Below are 17,960 nucleotides of genomic sequence, written 5' to 3' on the forward strand. Positions count from 1 at the left end.
AGGACTATCTGGAACTGCTGGTTCCTTATCACCCTCCTTAGCATTGAAAAAGTGGTATTTATGACAAGTCCTCAAAATTCCAACCATCATAGCCATCCCTATAGTCACATGATCATGATTTGGGTGCTTGGCAACCAGCTCATGCTTATGACTTGCAGCATCCCACGTGATGACCATTTGTGACTTTCCCTGCCACCTTCCCACAAGCACAATCAATGGGAAAGCTAGCAGGACAGGTCACAACTTGCTCTCATGAGTTGCTTCCACCGATTTTCTCCTGAGGACTTTGGCAATGGAGTACGAGATCCCAAGAATCTTGTACTCAGAAAGCATCCTTACCCAGCGCCTGCGGCCCCTAGCAGTGTACCCGCACTTCTTAGCTTTGCAACATTTTTTTTTGTCATTTTCTAGCAAAAAATGCTAAGAGTTGTGATTTGTTTAACCATGTGATTCGCTTAATGACCGTGGTGACTCACATAACAAACATCAGAAAAATAATTATAAGTCTGCCAATGATTCAATAGGAGGACTACAACGACTTAACAATCAAAATTCTGGGCTCAATTGTCATAAGTTGAGGACTGCCTATATACAACCTGATTACAATATTATAGATTTTTGGACAGGCTGCTATATAACAAAATCCCTAACCTAGGAATTTAGTTGAAATCCAGATATCAGAATATGGATAGATGGGGAAAGATTGCTTTATACAGTCTAGGAGCACAACTCAAAGCCTTTATTCCTGAAAGTCATATAGCTTACTCACAGACTTCTGTTATGGTGGCTTTCCCTATGTGCATGCAAGGATATGTAAATTCACATGTTTGAAGTCTAAGACTTCACTCCTGTGAACATGCATTTGAATTTCCTGTTGAATGAAATGAAACATTTCTGCATAAACATGCATAAGATTGGGCTATAAATACCCCAGCATTTGTAGAAGAGCTGAAAGTTGCAGGCATATTGGAAAGAAAATGTCTGTCTACTATTCGTTTATCTTTGACCAAACAACAGGAAACAAAATCTAATAATCAGGATTTGGAAAACCATAGAATCAAATTTATAAATTTCATAGGGCTGGTTGTGCAAAGGATACCATTTATCATACAACCATCATGCAATCAAGTCAACGCCTTGCATTTTACTGATACAATGAAGCAGGGCCTCTCTTGAGAAATATAGTCTAATCTCATGCAGTGAGTATTACAAGACACCAAGATTCAACAACAATAAAATATGGATTTTGGAGTTTGTGAAAAAGGAATTCAAACACATTCACACTCGTACAACATTCACACCTTCCCATAGTTGAGTTGACCCAAATTCTGCCTTGTTTGGGGAAGACAGCTACATAGCACAAGTGGAGGCTCGGTCAATGGAGTCTTGCAACTAAGGCCTGTCCCATCTTTTTTTTTTTTAATGTTTTGCTCACAGTGTCCATCTACATGTCCGAGTTGCATGTTCGAAAGTGACCTACCTCCTGGCAGTTAAATGTTAACATTCTTATCGCTGATTGCTGTTCTCCAGATCTTAATGAATTGCTTCTGAGGTTCCATGCAAAAGTGCAAGAGCTTCAGATATAGATGTTGTTCACCTATTTAGAAGTGGGTGATAAACTTGGCACATTCCACTTGCCTATTAGCTTAACTATCCCTGGTGCTAGGTTTATTGCTGTCTCCCAGAGTTCAGGAAAAGGTGAACCAAAGGAGGTGCAGCACACAACATTACCATTTAAGAGTATAATTCAAATGCAGAGATCTATCTACCCTTTTCTGTATTATTCTGACTTTCTGTAAGCATGCAAGTAAGCTGGTACTTGTTGTTTAGTCATTCCTGTTGGACCTCTTCTGTCAGCAGGAGCAACCAAACCGGAAGTCCCTTGTTTAACTTCAATGTGTATCAAGAGCTCGATGTGTTCCTAACAAGCTAGAATGAGAAAACAAATGTCAGACTGCACAAAAAGCCAAAATATAAATAAAGCCCTTTTTGTAATTTTAAGATTAACCAGATGAAACTTTTTTAAAAACATATAATCTATTTCTGGGTGTTCCGGGCTTTATTTATTGAGGATAGGGACTGTATTGGTGGAAAGTCTTTTGTTTTACTATTAAACAATTGAGTCTCTGGCACAGTGGTTAGAGTGGAGCACTGCAGGCTACTTCTACTGCCTGCCGGCTGCCTGAAATTTGGCAGTTCAAATTTCAACAGCCTCAAGGTTGACTCATCCTTCCATCCTTCCAAAGTGGGTAAAAGAAGGACCCAAAATGTTGGGGGCAATAGGCTGACTCTGTAAACCGCTTAGAGAGAGCTGTAAAGCAGTATATAAGTCTAAGTGCTATTGCTATAGACAACTAGTGGTCAGAAATCTTTGCAAAACCATTACAGATCACTCGATACACATGTCCATGCTGAAACTAGTAGTTTAGTTTGAAAAAGAAAATGGGTTTACCACATCTGTTCTACTGTGCAATCCCAAATAATGATTAAAGTGAGTCAAGGAGGAACTTCTTGCTCTGCTGTTGTCTTTTCTTCTTTGTTCCCCACCCTTTTGGGAAGGAACCACAGTATTTCTGCCTGCAAAGCAAATGTGCACAAGACAGTTTGACATGTACATAAAATGCTCCTCTTGAGATTTGAAAAGGTTGAAATATATCAGCAGAACAGTCTGGATATTATTGTCGAATGAAAATTGTGGAAGGGAAACTTTTCCTGAAACCATTGTGCATTTCTAAGGAAATGGGGGGTGGGGGGAATGAGGCATATCTGATTCTGTTTTGATTATGATGTTTTTATTATTAAAACTTGGGTGTTATTGAAGAAAGCCAAAACCTTTTAAGTCTTATCTTTCTGGATTGTTTTGGAAATGGTGTATATATCCTTGCTGCAGTTAACCCAGAAAAAAACATACTTTTTATCTGATCTTGTTTTTCTCCTGCTCCACACATAGTACAGTGTGTGAACTTTATGGATTGTGGAACCACTTCTTTTCATATGTGACACTTGTGCAGTTACAGAGTTTAGGGAATAGTATGAGTGGGGGATTCAACCCACTTAACAATTGTTTTGCTGAAAATGTGAGTGCGCGCGCATGCGTGGCTTCTGCCACGCAGCGAGGGTTGACCGAGCAACCTTTTGGGGCCTGCTCTGCTCCATTTTTGCTCTCTGGGGCAGCGGCTGCTTCTCTCCACTCCTGCTCTTGCTGGGAGGGAGAGAGAGTCTCTTGTGCAATTCAGCAACTGCGAGCCACCACCTTCCTCTAAGTCCCATCCGGAAAGCACAGAGAAGCAGCAGAAAACAGCAGTTTACCGGTTTCTCTGAACTGCCCAAAATCGGTCTGAACCGGCTGAATCCCACCCCTGGATAGTATGACCAAAAAGCAATACTTTTCAAGATAAAAAGTTGTATTGAAAAAGTTCACAATTCTTTCACCTGTGGATCCTCAGAGATCTGCTAATTCCCTGAGGTGTAAAGACTCTCTAGAAATACAAACTGAGTCAAATAAAGTAGCGTGTGTTGCATTTAATTAAAGGTGGTAGCATCAAGGGAGAATTATGTTTGTACAAAGAATAAAGTGCAAATTTGGCACTATGAAGTGTGAAAGAAAACCCTTTTAAGTAATGTGACTAAGAAAAGAGCTGATGTGGTTCCCATCTTCAAAAAAGGAAAAAAAAATAGGAAACTATAGACCTATCAGCCTGACCTCAATACCAGGAAAGATTCTGGAAAAGATAATCAAGCAATGAATTAGCGAACACCTAGAAATAAACAAAGTAATAGCCAAAAGCCAACATGGCTTTGTCAAAAACAGATCATGTCAACTAAATATTATTGCATTCTTTGACAAAGTGACCAACTTAGTGGACCAGAGGAATGCCGTCGATATAGTTTACTTGGACTTCAGTAAGGCTTTTGATAAGGTAGACCATAACCTATTACTAGATAAAGTAGAAGAATGTGGGTTAGACAGCCTCACCACCAGACGGATTGGTAACTGGCTGACCAGCTGCACTCAACGTGTAGTCCTCAATGGAACTGCATCTACATGGAGGGAGGTATGCAGTGAAGTCCCCCAAGGCTCTGTCTTAGGCCCAGTATTCAACATCTTCATCAATGATTTGGATGAGGGGATAAATGGGGAACTCATCAAATTGCAGATCACACCAAGCTGGCAGGAATAGCCAACACTCCAGAAGGTAGGCTAAAGATACAGAAGAAACTTGACAAACTTGAACATTGGGCACTATCTAATAAAATGAAATTTAATGGTGAAAGGAGTAAGGTTCTACATTTAGGCAAGAAAAACGAAATGCACAGGTACAGTATAGGTGGTACCTTGCTCAATAGTAGTAACTGTGAGAGGGATCTTGGAGTCCTAGTGGACAACCATTTAAATATGAGCCAGCCGTGTGCAGCAGCTGCCAAAAAGCCAACACAGTTCTAGGCTACATAAACAGAGGGATAGAATCAAGATCACGTGAAGTGTTAATACCACTTTATAATGCCTTGGTAAGGCCACACTTGGAATACTGCATTCAGTTTTGGTTGCCACAATGTAGAAAAGATGTGGAGACTCTAGAAAGTGCAGAGAAGAGCAACAAAGATGATGATTAGGAGACGAGAATAAAACATATGAAGAATGGTTGCAGGAACTGGGTATGTCTAGTTTAATGAAAAGAAGGACTAGGGGAGACATAATAGCATTGTTCCAATATCTCAGGGGTTGCCACAAAGAAGATGGAGTCAAACTATTCTCCAAGGCACCTGAGGGTAGAACAAGAAGCAATGGGTGGAAACTAATCAAGGAGAGAAGCAACTTAGAACTGAGGAGAAATTTCCTGACAGAACAATTAATCAGTGGAACAGCTTGCCTCCAGAAGTTGTGAATGCCCCAACACTGGAAGTCTTTAAGAAGATGTTGCATAGCCATTTGTCTGAAACGGTATAGGCAGGGGGTTGGACTAGAAGACCTCAAAGGTCCCTTCCAACTCTGCTATCGTATCGTATTGTATTGTAAGAGTACTTTCTATTGCAGACTACATTTGGGTATTCTTTCCAGATAGGATCACACTCGAAATCTCACAGTTATATACACAGTATACCTAAGTATAACACATATATGCATAACCCTAAAAGAATTTGCTGCCTTTTTTGTATGGTGAAGTAGTTAAGGTGAGATGGGTAAAGAAAATATGGCTAAAAGAATTCATACTATATATCTCCATATCTTTCAGTCTTTGCTAATCACTGTTGCTTCTCCTGGTTTCCTAGTGCCGTGATGGCGAACCTAACCGAAGTGGCATGCGGAGCCATGTCACCTGGCACGCTTGGCGTCACCCATTCCTCCTCCGGGTTTCTGGCACGCATGCGTACACGACAATCAGCTGACCTTTGTGCATGTAGCCGTGCCGGAAACTGGAAGAGCTGGTCTTTCGTTTTCCGGTGTCAGCATGCACGCCAGCCAGCTGATTGGTATGTGGGCATACGCAGCAGTAACCGGAAAATAAAGCTGGCCAGCGCACATGTGCGCCCTGGAAACCAGAAAATGAAACCAGATGTACATTTTCCGGCTCATGAATGCCCCCTGAAAGAATGCATAAGGAGGACAGAATGAAATGTGAACAACATAAAATAAAATATTTTTTTTTATTTATTTCAGCTATTAAATTGAATTGTTAAATTGTCCTGCAGTTGGCCATGGCGAGTTAGCCGTGGTGAGTTGTGCCACACACTTAGGATCTGTGTCATCTATTCTCTTGATGAAAACAAGGAATCCATCAATATAATTGAATAAATACTAAACGATTTTCTTCATTTTCTTGGCATTTCCAAATTGTTGAACACTGCTGAGGGCTTCTCAGGAGTCCACGGGAAGCTTCAGGTGTTCCCCATGCTTGCCCGTAGACTTTAATTTGCTTTAATTATTTATTTAATATGTTTTTAATATCTGCTCCCCGTGAAGTTTCTTTTCCAGACCTTTTGTTTGATTTAGTAGAAACATTAAATCTCCCCTACAACATTGGGAGCATTATTTTCAACCTTGAAAGTATCTTGCTTTGTTTTCCGCTGCTGCCACCTGCAAGTAATAAATGACTTTGTGCCCAGTGTGAAGGAAAGCAGAGAGATGGGACCTCCTCTGGGTGTCACGTAATGAAGTCAGCCTTTTAGAGCTTCCGGAAGACAGTGGAAGAGAGCTCTGTTTTCTTTATCCCGCAGACCATTTTAGAAGCTAAAAAGACCCACCAATAACCTTCTTAGGAAAGAGAACGGTGGGTTTCAAAGTATTACAAGCAGGGAATATCTGTGCATTTCCTCTCCATCAGGGAAACAGGAAGGCACTTCCACACTGCAAGAACAGGCACTTTGGGAGGAAGTTCAGGGAATCCCCACTTTAATAAATGGCAGAAAATAAACATAGCCACTTGCCAAGATTGCTCTAATCTACCATATTTTTCAGTGTATAATATAAGTCGCACCAGAGTATAAGACGCACCAAGGTTTTGAAGAGGCAATTTTTGTTAAAATAGGTAGGTAGGTAGGTAGGTAGGTAGGTAGGTAGGTAGATAGGTAGAGGGATAGAGAGAGAGAGCAAGAGAGAAATATAGTAGGTAGGTAGGGAGAGTGAGTAGTTAGGTAAATAAAGGGATAGAGAGGGAGAAATAGAGAGAAATACAGTAGGTAGGTAGGGAGAGAGAGAGTAGGTAGGTTTCCAGGAGTATTTTATCCATGTGCTGGAGAAGGAAATTGCTGACAATCTGCAGCACCTAAGACTTTGTTTCTGCCCGCACAGCACTTGATCAATGTAATTCTCATCAACCACTCTAAAGAGCTTTCCGAAAGGAAAAAAAAAGTTTTTGTACTTTGCAAACCTCCCAAAAACAGCCCCTTTTTCGTGAAAACAGGCCCGTTTTTTGTAAAAAAAAATTGCATGCATAGCCTTTAGGAAGCTGCTGGGGAGGCAAAAAAAACCGGGCTGTTTTTCACTAATTTCTGCCCTCTCCAGCCTCCAGGAGCTCTCTAAAAGCCTCCATAAGGCTAGGCACAGCCATTTTGTGAAGGGGGCGAGGCTTCGGGAGGCAAAAAATGCTGTATTCGGTGTATAAGACACACCCAGATTTTCAGCCTCTTTTTTGAGGCAAAAAGGTGTGTCTTATACTTCGAAAAATACGGTAAATTGTTTTAGAGGGACGCGGTGCTCAGTGGCTAAGACACTAAGCTTGTTGATCAGAAAGGTTAGCAGTTCAGCGGTTCGAATCCCCTTTATTTGTCCCAGCTTCTTCCACCTAGCAGTTTGGAAACACGTAAAAAATGCAAGAAGAAAAATAGGGACCAACTTTGGTGGGAACATAACGGTGTTCTGTGCGCATTCAGCGTTTAGTCACGCCGGCCACACGACCACAGAGTCGTCTTCGGACAGTGCTGGCTCTTCGGCTTTGAGCACCGCCTCCTAGAGTCGGGAACGACTAGCATATATGTGCGAGGGGAACCTTTACCTTGTTTTATCCTACCAGTAAATCTGATTATTAAGATTGTGGGAATCGGCTGCTTTGCTGTGATGCTGCAGTTTGATTACTTACTACTTAATAAGTCTTTATAGATTCTGTATCACTTCCTTTTATTTTGAAAGAAGTTCTTGTCAATTTATAGTAGTAGCTATATCTTGCTGAAGGCAATTTGGTACCTCATTACTATTTGTTTTGGATTTGCTTTTCTTGCACTTTTAAATATTGTGTTTTATGCTTTATTAGTTTTAGACCATAAATAACCTTAACTTATGAAAATACCATATGTAGGTTCAATGTTTCTATGGAACCTTTTTTTTTTTTACTAATGGTCTAGCTTTGAAGGAAAATATACTGCTTTTCTATAATTGCATCCTGTGAATAAGAGCAACAAGAATAATTATGTGTATGCTTAACTTAAAGACTCATTTTATTGAGGTCAACTTGTGACTACCTGGCTATACATTTAGGGTTGCTGTTTGATTGTTTGTTTTTTGGCAATTGTGTAAAAGTGATTTTACTGTTGCCTTTTTTTCCTGGGAATTTTTTTTCAGTCTACATGCCTCTTTTTCCCCCCAGGTAAATTTGCAGAGGACATATTCAGAGAGCTGTGTACACAAGCAACCACATTTGGTGTTCGAGTCACCTCTTTAGGTGAGAGAGTCGATCGCCTTCAGGTGAAAGTTACTCAGTTGGATCCCAAGGAGGAAGAAGGTATATATAACGCTATATTTTTAGAACATTATGATTCAGAACTGCTGCAAAAGCCTTTTTTTCCCCTTGAGACTTTGGAAAATCACCTTGAATCACCCAACAGTCTCAGCTGACCCATCATACCTGCCCAAGGGAATCTTGTAGAAAAGTGGTACTCTGCCTTATTTTGTTAATGGAGGGAGAAGTCACTTCATAATCCCAACAAGCATAAATGTCTTTTTGCTTACCACTCTGTATAGAACAATGATTGTGAATTTGGCAGCTTGAAGACGTGTGGACTTCAATTCCCAGAATGCCCCATGCTGCCTGAGGAATTCTGGAAGTTGACGTCCACAGGTCCTTGATATGGTTGAGAAACACTGATATAGACGAAAGGACAACCATGAACAGATTTCGTTCAAAAGAAGCACTCCTTGCCTTGAGGTCCTCTCTGGTCCTTTCTTCTGATTAAACCGTAGAATTCAGCTGCTTGTGTTCACTGTGCAGGTTAACTGCCAACATTTTTGAGAAGGAAAGGGAACACAAGTTTAGAAGAGACTAAGAAACAGACTTGCAAGGTATTGTCACTTTTTGCAAGTTCAGATAGTCTATTGCAGCGGTGTTGAAGTTTGAATTCTGGGAGTTGAAGTCCACTAGTCTGAAAGGTGCCAAGGTTGGACCCCGAATCTGTTGCATCCATTGGATTGCTGCAGAGGTGGGTTGCTGTTCCTGGTTCAGCTTGGATCGGGTGAACAGGTAGTGGTGACAGCGGAAAGTTCTGTCCAGCTGCCCGGATGCTTCTGAGCATGTGCAGAAGCAGCGAGACCACAAGCGAACTGGTAGTAAAAAAAAATTGAAACCCACCACTGGATTGCTGATAAGAGTAGGAAGGGAAAGTTCTATATTGACCTGAATTTTATTAGAGTCTAGATGTATATGAAGCTATCTTTCTAGTCTCCGGATAGTTGTTTCTTTTTTCACTTAAAGCTGTTTGAAATACTTTACATTTTGATTGGTTAAATAATCATATATGTTTTTGTAAAATTGCCAACTGCTCATTTTCCATGATATTTTTTTTCAATCTCCTCTGTTTAGAGAGGACTGATTTTCCATGCTTTGCTCTGTTTTTAGTCAAAGACAAGCTTATACACATAAAATCCATCAAATTCATAATTACAATAGAGAAGATCCAGGAAGCAACAAGGAATTACCTATGAGAGTATTGATTTAAAAATAAATAAATAAACCCAGCCATGTTCGATAATATTATCAATTTTTTGCCACATTCTCATAACTGCTAGACAAAATTTGGCCACACTTTGGGAATTGCCTCATAATCTGCCAGAAGGAAAGAGAGAAGTTCTTCACAATTTCTATGTCGTATTTTACTTTGAATACAATAGCTAATTCCATAGCAGTTTGGGTCCTTTTGTAAGTGATCCTTTCTACTGGCTTTTGGACAATTCTCTTTTGGAAATGGCATCAGAAAAGAGTTTTTATTTATGAAAGTTTTCTTGGAGATGTGGCAAAAAGTTTATCTTTGTAAAAAAATATAACTATTTTATTTCCCGTTTCTTTTCCTTCATAGTGTCCTTACAAGGTATTAACACCAGGAAAGCCTTCAAGAGTTCCACAACTCAGGATCAAAAGCTCTTTGAGAGAGAATCTGCCCCCCTGCCTGTCCTTGAAACATATAGTACTTGTAATAAACCTCCACCTCTTAACATTCTCTCCTCATACAGGTAACAATATCCAGGAGAAATACCAGGTTCTTGCTTTAAACTCCCTCCTCTAAAGAGTGTGGAATGGCATCATATGGCTCAAAAGAGAGCTTTCTGATTTAAGTTTAAATTTGGTTTAGACAGTTTTGGCTTTTTGAGGAAAAACAGAGTTGATAGAGAAAGCAGAAAAGCGGGGGGGGTGTGTGATTGCCACGATACAAATTTATAAAAGGAGGATTTGGAGACACATATTTGTTGATGAGACTAAAAATTTGAAATTTAAAGTTGCTTCATTGTGGAAATGTAGTTTTCATTGGTTAAGTTGAAGAAAAATACAATCTTTTGTGCATGATGTAAATAATTTGCATATTATTTGACTGATGTCTCTGTTTGCATTTAAAGAACTGCCTTATTTAACTTTGGTTTGCTGGACAAACCCAAAATCAGCCTTGTAAATTAACAAACACAAAATGGCCAGTTTGGCTATTAGTATAGAATTGTATAATACTATTAGACTCTGTGCCCAGTCTAACATACAATGCTTCTGGTATGTTCTTCTGAGTGTATTATTTAATGCTGCTTTCTTATTTAACTTTTTGCAATCAACAGCACATAGATTTGATGGTAGGATTGCTGGAACAACTCGCAAACTAATTCTCTAGGAAATGTAATTGTTGGACCCTCAAACCTGATACTGATAAAATTCTAGGGTAGAATGTGGTGGCGAAGCCAGTTTCTCTGCTTACATTTCGATTCTGCCATTTCATTTTATGTGGCATATTTTGGTTTATGATTATATAATGAAAAGCAGAAAAACATAAATAAATGTCCTCTTGTAAAGTAACATATCACTGAGAATATTATGACTGAAAATGGCTTGAAGATAAGGAATATAAATACTTCCTTAACCCATATCCATTAATACCTTTTTTGAATAGGAAAAATGTAACTACAGGTAGCTGGAGGCAGCTGTCTTTTTTGAGATGACACCCCCCCCCCCCAAAACATATTTGGTTTACCTTAAAGGGGGAACTTATTGTTAAGAGACAGTGGTATTTTTCCTTATTATCTCTGTTTCATATTTGGTTGTCGTGTACACACATGTAACCATCTCATTCTGTATGGATATCTTCTCTCCTAGGGATGATGGCAAAGAGGCACTTAAATTCTACACAAATCCATCGTATTTCTTTGATCTTTGGAAGGAGAAAATGTTGCAGGATACCAAGGATATTATGAAAGAGAGACGGAAGCATAGGGTAAGATGTGTGGCATTGTTTTGGTTACGTTTGTTTGGTTTTATCCTTAAGCAAAGAGAAGGAAAATGTAGATTTCCATTGTCTGACTGCACGCAACCCTTGGTAATGGTGGATATGGACAAGCAATCACAGAGTTGTTTGTGTGTGGTTGGGGTTTTTGGTTAGCTTTTTTTTTTTTTTTTTTGGAAGTGGGAGAGACGTCACTCAACTTCTTGTATGCATTATATGTGATTCTTCTCTAGTGCCATGCATTCTGTTACAAGAATAATATATGAAACAGAATAAGGCATCCTTTTGGTGGCCAAGGGCCATACTTATCTTATGGGGAGCTGCAGGCAGCAAGGCAGATGGAGCTACATCTCTTACTGTGAGTGGGCCTATTTGGGGAAAGGTGTTTTGAGACCTTTGCTTCTTTTCCTCTTTGATAATCCTGTTCTGGATTTAGAATTTTATTTTTATTTTCCAACTAAGAACAGTATGAAATATGCCATTATTTTCAATAATAATTGTTAGAGGGGAATTAAAATAATGCCCATCCTGAATAATTTTTTGTAACAAAATAGTTCCTATTGTTATAATAACTATTGAATGTTCAGCGATAGAATTATTTGTACACTTAAACCTGCAACTGAGCAAAGTTGGGATTTCATAATGTGGATTACGTTACCTGCTATGTATTTCTGGGTAAAGATGTTACAAAAAGACATCTTGTGTTTGGAATATTTTTAATTGGAATGGATCAGTTGGGAAATCATACTCGTAAAAAAAAGCTTTATCTAGATGGCGTTTTCCTATACCCTTAACTGCATTTTTATTTGAGGATGGGAAATTTGCAGTTTCTAAGAAGTTTTCTCCATCCCCATGATCCCTTTAGTAGCTTCCTTTTAGGCTTTCTTAACCAAACTTTTTCCTTACTTAGTGCCAGCCAACCTTCTGCAATGAATTGTAGAAATTCTGAAGCATTAAATTAAGGTTTGATTTAGCAGGGTTGACATCAGGGATTATTATGTAGCCGTTGCTTGCTTATAGCAAAATAAAAACAAAGAACCAACCTCAAACCAGTTCTTATTTATTTGTGTTTTTACATTTACGTATCTGCTTATAGCAGACAAGATGTGATCCTGTGATTGGATTTTTGAAGAATATCTTACTGGTTTCTTTTGTAAAGATGCACATTATTTTCACTCAGCTGTGGACACCTATTTACAAAGCATACACCTCTGATAAAACATTGATGCATAAGATCTATTAAATACTTGTGCTATTGGATAAGGGAGAAGGGCAGCATATAAATAAATAAAACATATAAGTGTAGCTAGATCTAGTGAGAGAACATGTTCCTGATTATGTACATTTTTACTGAGATAACCTTTCTTTGCTGATGACGAGCTTAAAGGACTAATGGCGCCTACAATTGCTTCCTATGTATTTGTTTTATAGAAAGAAAAGAAGGATAATCCTAACAGAGGAAATGTCAATCCTCGGAAGATAAAAAGCCGAAAAGAAGAATGGGAAAAAATGAAAATGGGTCAAGAGTTTGTCGATACAAGGGAAAAACACGGACTGGGAGGGTAAGAGATAAATTGTAATAGTAACCATGGAAAGGTGTCTGTTTCCTGAATAGTAGCCTTCCTAGGAAGGGATGTTAAAGTGTGTAGTTTGTTTGACTGAGCATTTTCTAGTTCAAAATGAATAGCTGAACTAGATTTTGGAATCCTAGCACATTTCTTTGGGTATATTTTAAAAAAGATTTTTTTTTAAAAAAAGCACCAATATCTGATTTCTTAATCAAACTAGTAATGTAAGACACCAGGAGTATTGCTTGACTTGAAAGTGACTTTACTTTTATTACATTTAATGCCGAAGTGCAGGGGTTTGAGACCTGTGAAATACTCACCATGCACTTCCATTTAGAGTTCACAGCAACTTTTATTTATTGCATAGCTATGGTGGCCTAGTGCAGGTTTGCAGGCTAATTCTGCCGACTGACTGTAGTCTGATCCTGACCACCTCAAGGTTGACTCAGCCTTCCCTCCTCCTGAGGTTGGTAAAATGAGGACCCAGATTGTTTGGGGCAATAAGCTGACCCTGTAAACCACTTAGAGAGGGCTGTAAATCACTGTGAAGTGATGTATAAATGCTGTTGCTATGGGGAGCAAATTGAGCAAAATAGACTTGATATGTGCATAGTAGTACAATCTTAACTACACAACCTTGATTTGCCTTCAACAAGTGCTGAAATTGTCTACTGCTGATTAGAACCAATAGAAGTTGCTATAGTGAAACTGATTTGGAGATTGTTGTTCTTCCTAGTGGTTGTAGAACAGAACTGGAAATGTTCTGAAAACTACCTCTTCCTTACTTAGGATACTATGGGATTTAAAAGAAGAAAAATCTGCCCATTGGCTTGATTTGGGGATAACTTCATCTATCACAAATCTAAATTGTCTACTTTTAATTGGGCCCAGTCATTTTGCTATAGAGATACCTTGGATATGATGTATTCTGAACTACATTAGCTGGAGACACTAATATGGAATAGGTTTTTTACCAAAAGAAATAAGCATATGAGATAATTCTTACGATCTTCTGCTATTTAGGAGGAGGTAGACATGGTCTTCTTTAGGGGTCTATCTCCTTATTAATTGAAACTACAAGTTAAAGAAAACTATCCATTTCAAAAACAAATTTCACTACATTTGGGGGGTTACTGTGGTGAAATGTCCCCATTCTGTCCAGTAGGATAACCTTATAATATCTAAAGGCCTGCAGCCAGAGGAATTCCATTTCTCTCTTTCATTATAGCTTAAGAAATCTCATTTTGTCAAGTATGTATAAATATAAATCTTTATTATGGTCAAAGGCGAGCAATGCACATTACTTTTTACAATACGTTAAAAAGTACTGACATTAAAATATAATTTAAAAGTATTGACATTAAAAGTGGATAATAATATACATGTTCTCAAATTGTTCGGGTCACTCCCTGGTTTACCTGCATGCAAAGCCGATAAATATGGGAGTAAATACAATGGTCCAGAAATTGTTAGCGATATGTCCAAATAATTGGTACAAGATGACAACTATACTTCTGTAACCAATTTTTTTTCTTGTGGATATTGCAGCAACACAGAATTTTGCCACTGCATACGTGGTAGCCGGGTTTGTGTCCTGGAGGAGAAAGCCTACATAAAAATTGTCTGCCCTCCCTGGCAATCTCTCTAATAAGGGGAGAATATGTGCAGACCTACAAACTCTGTATAGCTCACAGTAACATTTTGTTAAGGTCATACCTACATACACATACACCTTCAGCTCTTCTTCCTTTAGAAAAAGGTGGGGGAAACCACAGGTCTAAAATTGTTTCTAGAGTGGCACATCGTTTGTGTTGCAAAAGAGAAGCCTTTGACAATGCTGGAATAAATGAATGGCTGAGCAGAGGTAGGCTAGGAACTTTTTCACATGTGCATTGTGAACTCGTTGGAAAAGAGCTGCCCAGTTAACTTTTCCAAGGTCCCTTCCCTGCGTGACCACGTGTGTTTATTTTCCACACATATTTATTCTTGTAATGAACTGGAAATGTCAATTAGGAATCTTGAAAGCCCTTTTTAATTGTTTGGGCAAACTGCTGAAATTTGGATAATTCTGCATATCAGTTTTACATCCATCACTTGCAGCCAGGATCAGCTGGCTTGGGAATGCATAGCAAATTGGTGAAACTGTGTGAATGTTAAACTGAATCAGAGTGATATAGTATAGCCTTTATTGTCATTGTACAATACAACGAAATTGGTTTTAGCCTCACTGGCGCAATCCAGGACAACAGATACAAACAACATAAAAAAGGAATAATCCCAATGCAAGTAATTTAGGGGAAAAGAAAAAAAAAACTAGTCATATGTTTCCGTGTGTGCATGGAGTGATTGGTTGTGTTTAAGAGTCTTGACAGCCCAAGGATAGAAACTATTTTTAAACCTATTTGTTCGGCTGGCTATGCTTCCATTTCTTCTGCCCGATGTTAGAAGTGCAAAGAGACCCTGACCAGGCTGTGAATCATCTCTGAGTATCTTCCTTACTCTGCTGAAGCAGCGAGACCTGGGGATGTCATCCAATGGCAACCAATGGCTATACCACTGGCCCTATTTGGGTGCTGTGGTTCTAATAAGTGTGTATGAGATTGTCAGCTGAACTGGTCTCATTTGAAGGCGGCCTAAATGACCGTGGGTTCTTTTTTTTTACTCTTGCCACTTTGTGTAAGTGCTTTGTGTGATATGAACAGATGAAAAATCATTCTTGAATAGGAGAAGATTGCTGGTGTGATCCATCATTTTTATTTTTTAAAGAATAATATAATTTTTATAAGGAGATGAATTATACTGATTTCAGAGGCCTGGGTCTAAACATATGGGTAAAGTGATCTCTGTCCCTATAATTGAAATTCTAGTTAATACCAAGATGCTGCAGTATAGGTAGCCCTCGACTTATGACCGCAATCAAGCCCAAAATGTATGTTGCTAAGTGAGACATTTGTTAAGTGAGTTTTGCCCCATTTTATGACCTATCTTGCCACTGTTGTTAAGTGAAATTACAGTTGCCAAATTAGCAACATGGTTGTTAGGTGAACCTTGATTTTGGTTCTCAGAAGATGGCAAAAGGGGATCACAAAAGTCAAAAAGACCCCAAGGCACTGCAACCGTCGTAAATGTGAACCAATTGCCAAGCATTCGGATTTTGATCACATGGCCAGGGGGATACAACGGTCGTCAGTGTGAAAAATGGTCATAGGTCACTTTTTTCAGTGCCGTTTTAGCTTTGAATAGTCACTGGCATAATTACAACTGTCCCTCCTGGCAAATGTATTATCATCTGGTTATTTTAGGGGTTTTTTAATTTATTGTGTCTATTTTAGGGGTTTAAAAACTTATATTTATATTGGCTTTGTACAGTTCTTTTAATTGCATTTTAACCTCCTCCATGCCAACTGTACATATTTAACTTTTTTACTGTATTTTGTTATATTCTGTATGGACTGTACACCGCCCCGAGTCCCTTTTGGGAGAGGGGGCGGTCTAGAAGCATCAAATATAAATAAATAAATAAATAAACTAAATGAACTGTTGCAAGTTGAAGACTACTTGTATATATATAAAAGCCTAGCCAAGTTACTACCGTTGATATGGTTTGCATATGCTGTAAGCATTCTACATTTGAAGCTGCTTTTTGAACTCTTGGAGGGGAAGGCCTTTGGCTCACAACTGTACTTTGGCGGTTTTAGGTACCCTCCTAACATGGTGTATCAGAATGGTAGCATTGGCTCCAATGAAAGTGTTGATGCCACCTACTATCCACCTCCTCCACAACCAGAATCCGTTTCACCATCACCTCCTCCATTGTCAGACGATAATCTTCCGCCACCACCAGCAGAATTTAGGTAAGTATGTGTCACTAGAAGATTCATTAACCTTCAAAACAACTCAGATGTTAAAGAGCCTGCCCATTAAGTGAGGTCAATAGTTGTAATTTGTTAGAAGGTATTTCTCAAACAGTCCTTAAACACTAGGCTAAAACAAGCGGTTGGCCTTCTATGTTTTTGTTTCCATTGCAACTCTTGTTATGATTATTTTATGCAGCACTTTTTTCCTTCGTAAAAGCATTCAATTATTTATAGCGTTGGTGATGGTATATCTTACCATAATTACAAATTAAAGAGGAATGGGGAATTAGTTAATTCCATATTGGGAAGTGCTTTAATTAAATGGGGAAACAAATTCTTACTTGTAAAAGATATGAAATAAATACGTGGGGTTAAGAATTTGATTGAAACGAAAGTGGATGTATCTGGAGACTCTTGTGCCTTTTGAAATATGGAAGCATTTGGAATATGGAGACCATGGAAAATATGAAGAGCATGTCATAATGACTAGCATAAATTACAAAATAGGCTTTTATCAGAAAGCAAGCAAAGCATTGGACTGTTATCCCCCACCCCCAATGTTATTTTCTAAGGCAGGGGTGTCCAAATTTGGGAACTTTAAGACTTGTGGACTTCAACTCCCAGAATTCCCCAGCCAGCATGGCTGGCTGGGGAATTCTGGGAGTTGAAGTCCACAAGTCTTAAAGTTCCCAAGTTTGGACACCCCTGTTCTAAGGATATTGGGCCTAGAAGCATATTGAAAATACTTGGTGCTTTGCTTGTTGCAATGCTGGCTCTTAATGTTAAGGACCAATGTGCTGCAAATGAAGCACCAAAGGTATCTTTTTTAGATTTTTCAAGATTCTTCTCATTTGAACATTAAATGTAAAATTGGGTAGAGCAGGGAGCTTCACAAGGGCCAAAAAATGGGCCAGCAAGCACATTATTAACCAGGTGCCATGCTGGGGATTCAGCCTATAATTTGTTGAGCATTGCAGAAAGCCAGAATTCTATCGAGGTGGGATTACAAGGGACATGCATTTGTTGACCTTGATTTAAATATATATATATTGCACGTCAAGGTTATTTGAGGGTGGGTTATGTTCAGATTCTTTTCGCATTCATTGCAAACGGTTACGTTAATGACGATTCAAAGGCCTCGGATTCCAGAAGGAACACTGAATCCACACTACAGAATTTAAGTCTGGATTTAAGTTCTTGTGAGGGATATCAGAAAACGGCTTTTAAATGCAAAATCAATGAAAAAATAATAATGAAAGAAAGAGAAAGAAAACGGGAGAAACTGACTGCTTTGCACTACAGTCAAGATGTTCTTGTTCATTAAGAGGGTTTGATCCTACTTGAAAAACTC

General features: G+C 38.8%; 1 protein-coding gene across 2 annotated transcripts in view; it reads left to right on the forward strand.

Moving 5' to 3' along the window:
• Positions 1-17,960, forward strand: part of WASF2 (WASP family member 2) — a 39,045-nt gene that overhangs the window by 15,541 nt on the left and 5,544 nt on the right. For both annotated transcript variants that reach the window (XM_081961953.1, XM_081961954.1), the window contains exons 3-7: positions 8,082-8,216; positions 9,784-9,937; positions 11,058-11,175; positions 12,616-12,746; positions 16,451-16,606. In XM_081961953.1, coding sequence (XP_081818079.1) covers positions 8,082-8,216; positions 9,784-9,937; positions 11,058-11,175; positions 12,616-12,746; positions 16,451-16,606 — 694 coding nt within the window. The remainder of the gene's footprint in view (positions 1-8,081; positions 8,217-9,783; positions 9,938-11,057; positions 11,176-12,615; positions 12,747-16,450; positions 16,607-17,960) is intronic.

This window comes from Natrix helvetica (genome assembly GCF_964273705.1).
Source record: "Natrix helvetica genome assembly, chromosome: 9".
Lineage (NCBI taxonomy): Eukaryota > Metazoa > Chordata > Lepidosauria > Squamata > Natricidae > Natrix > Natrix helvetica.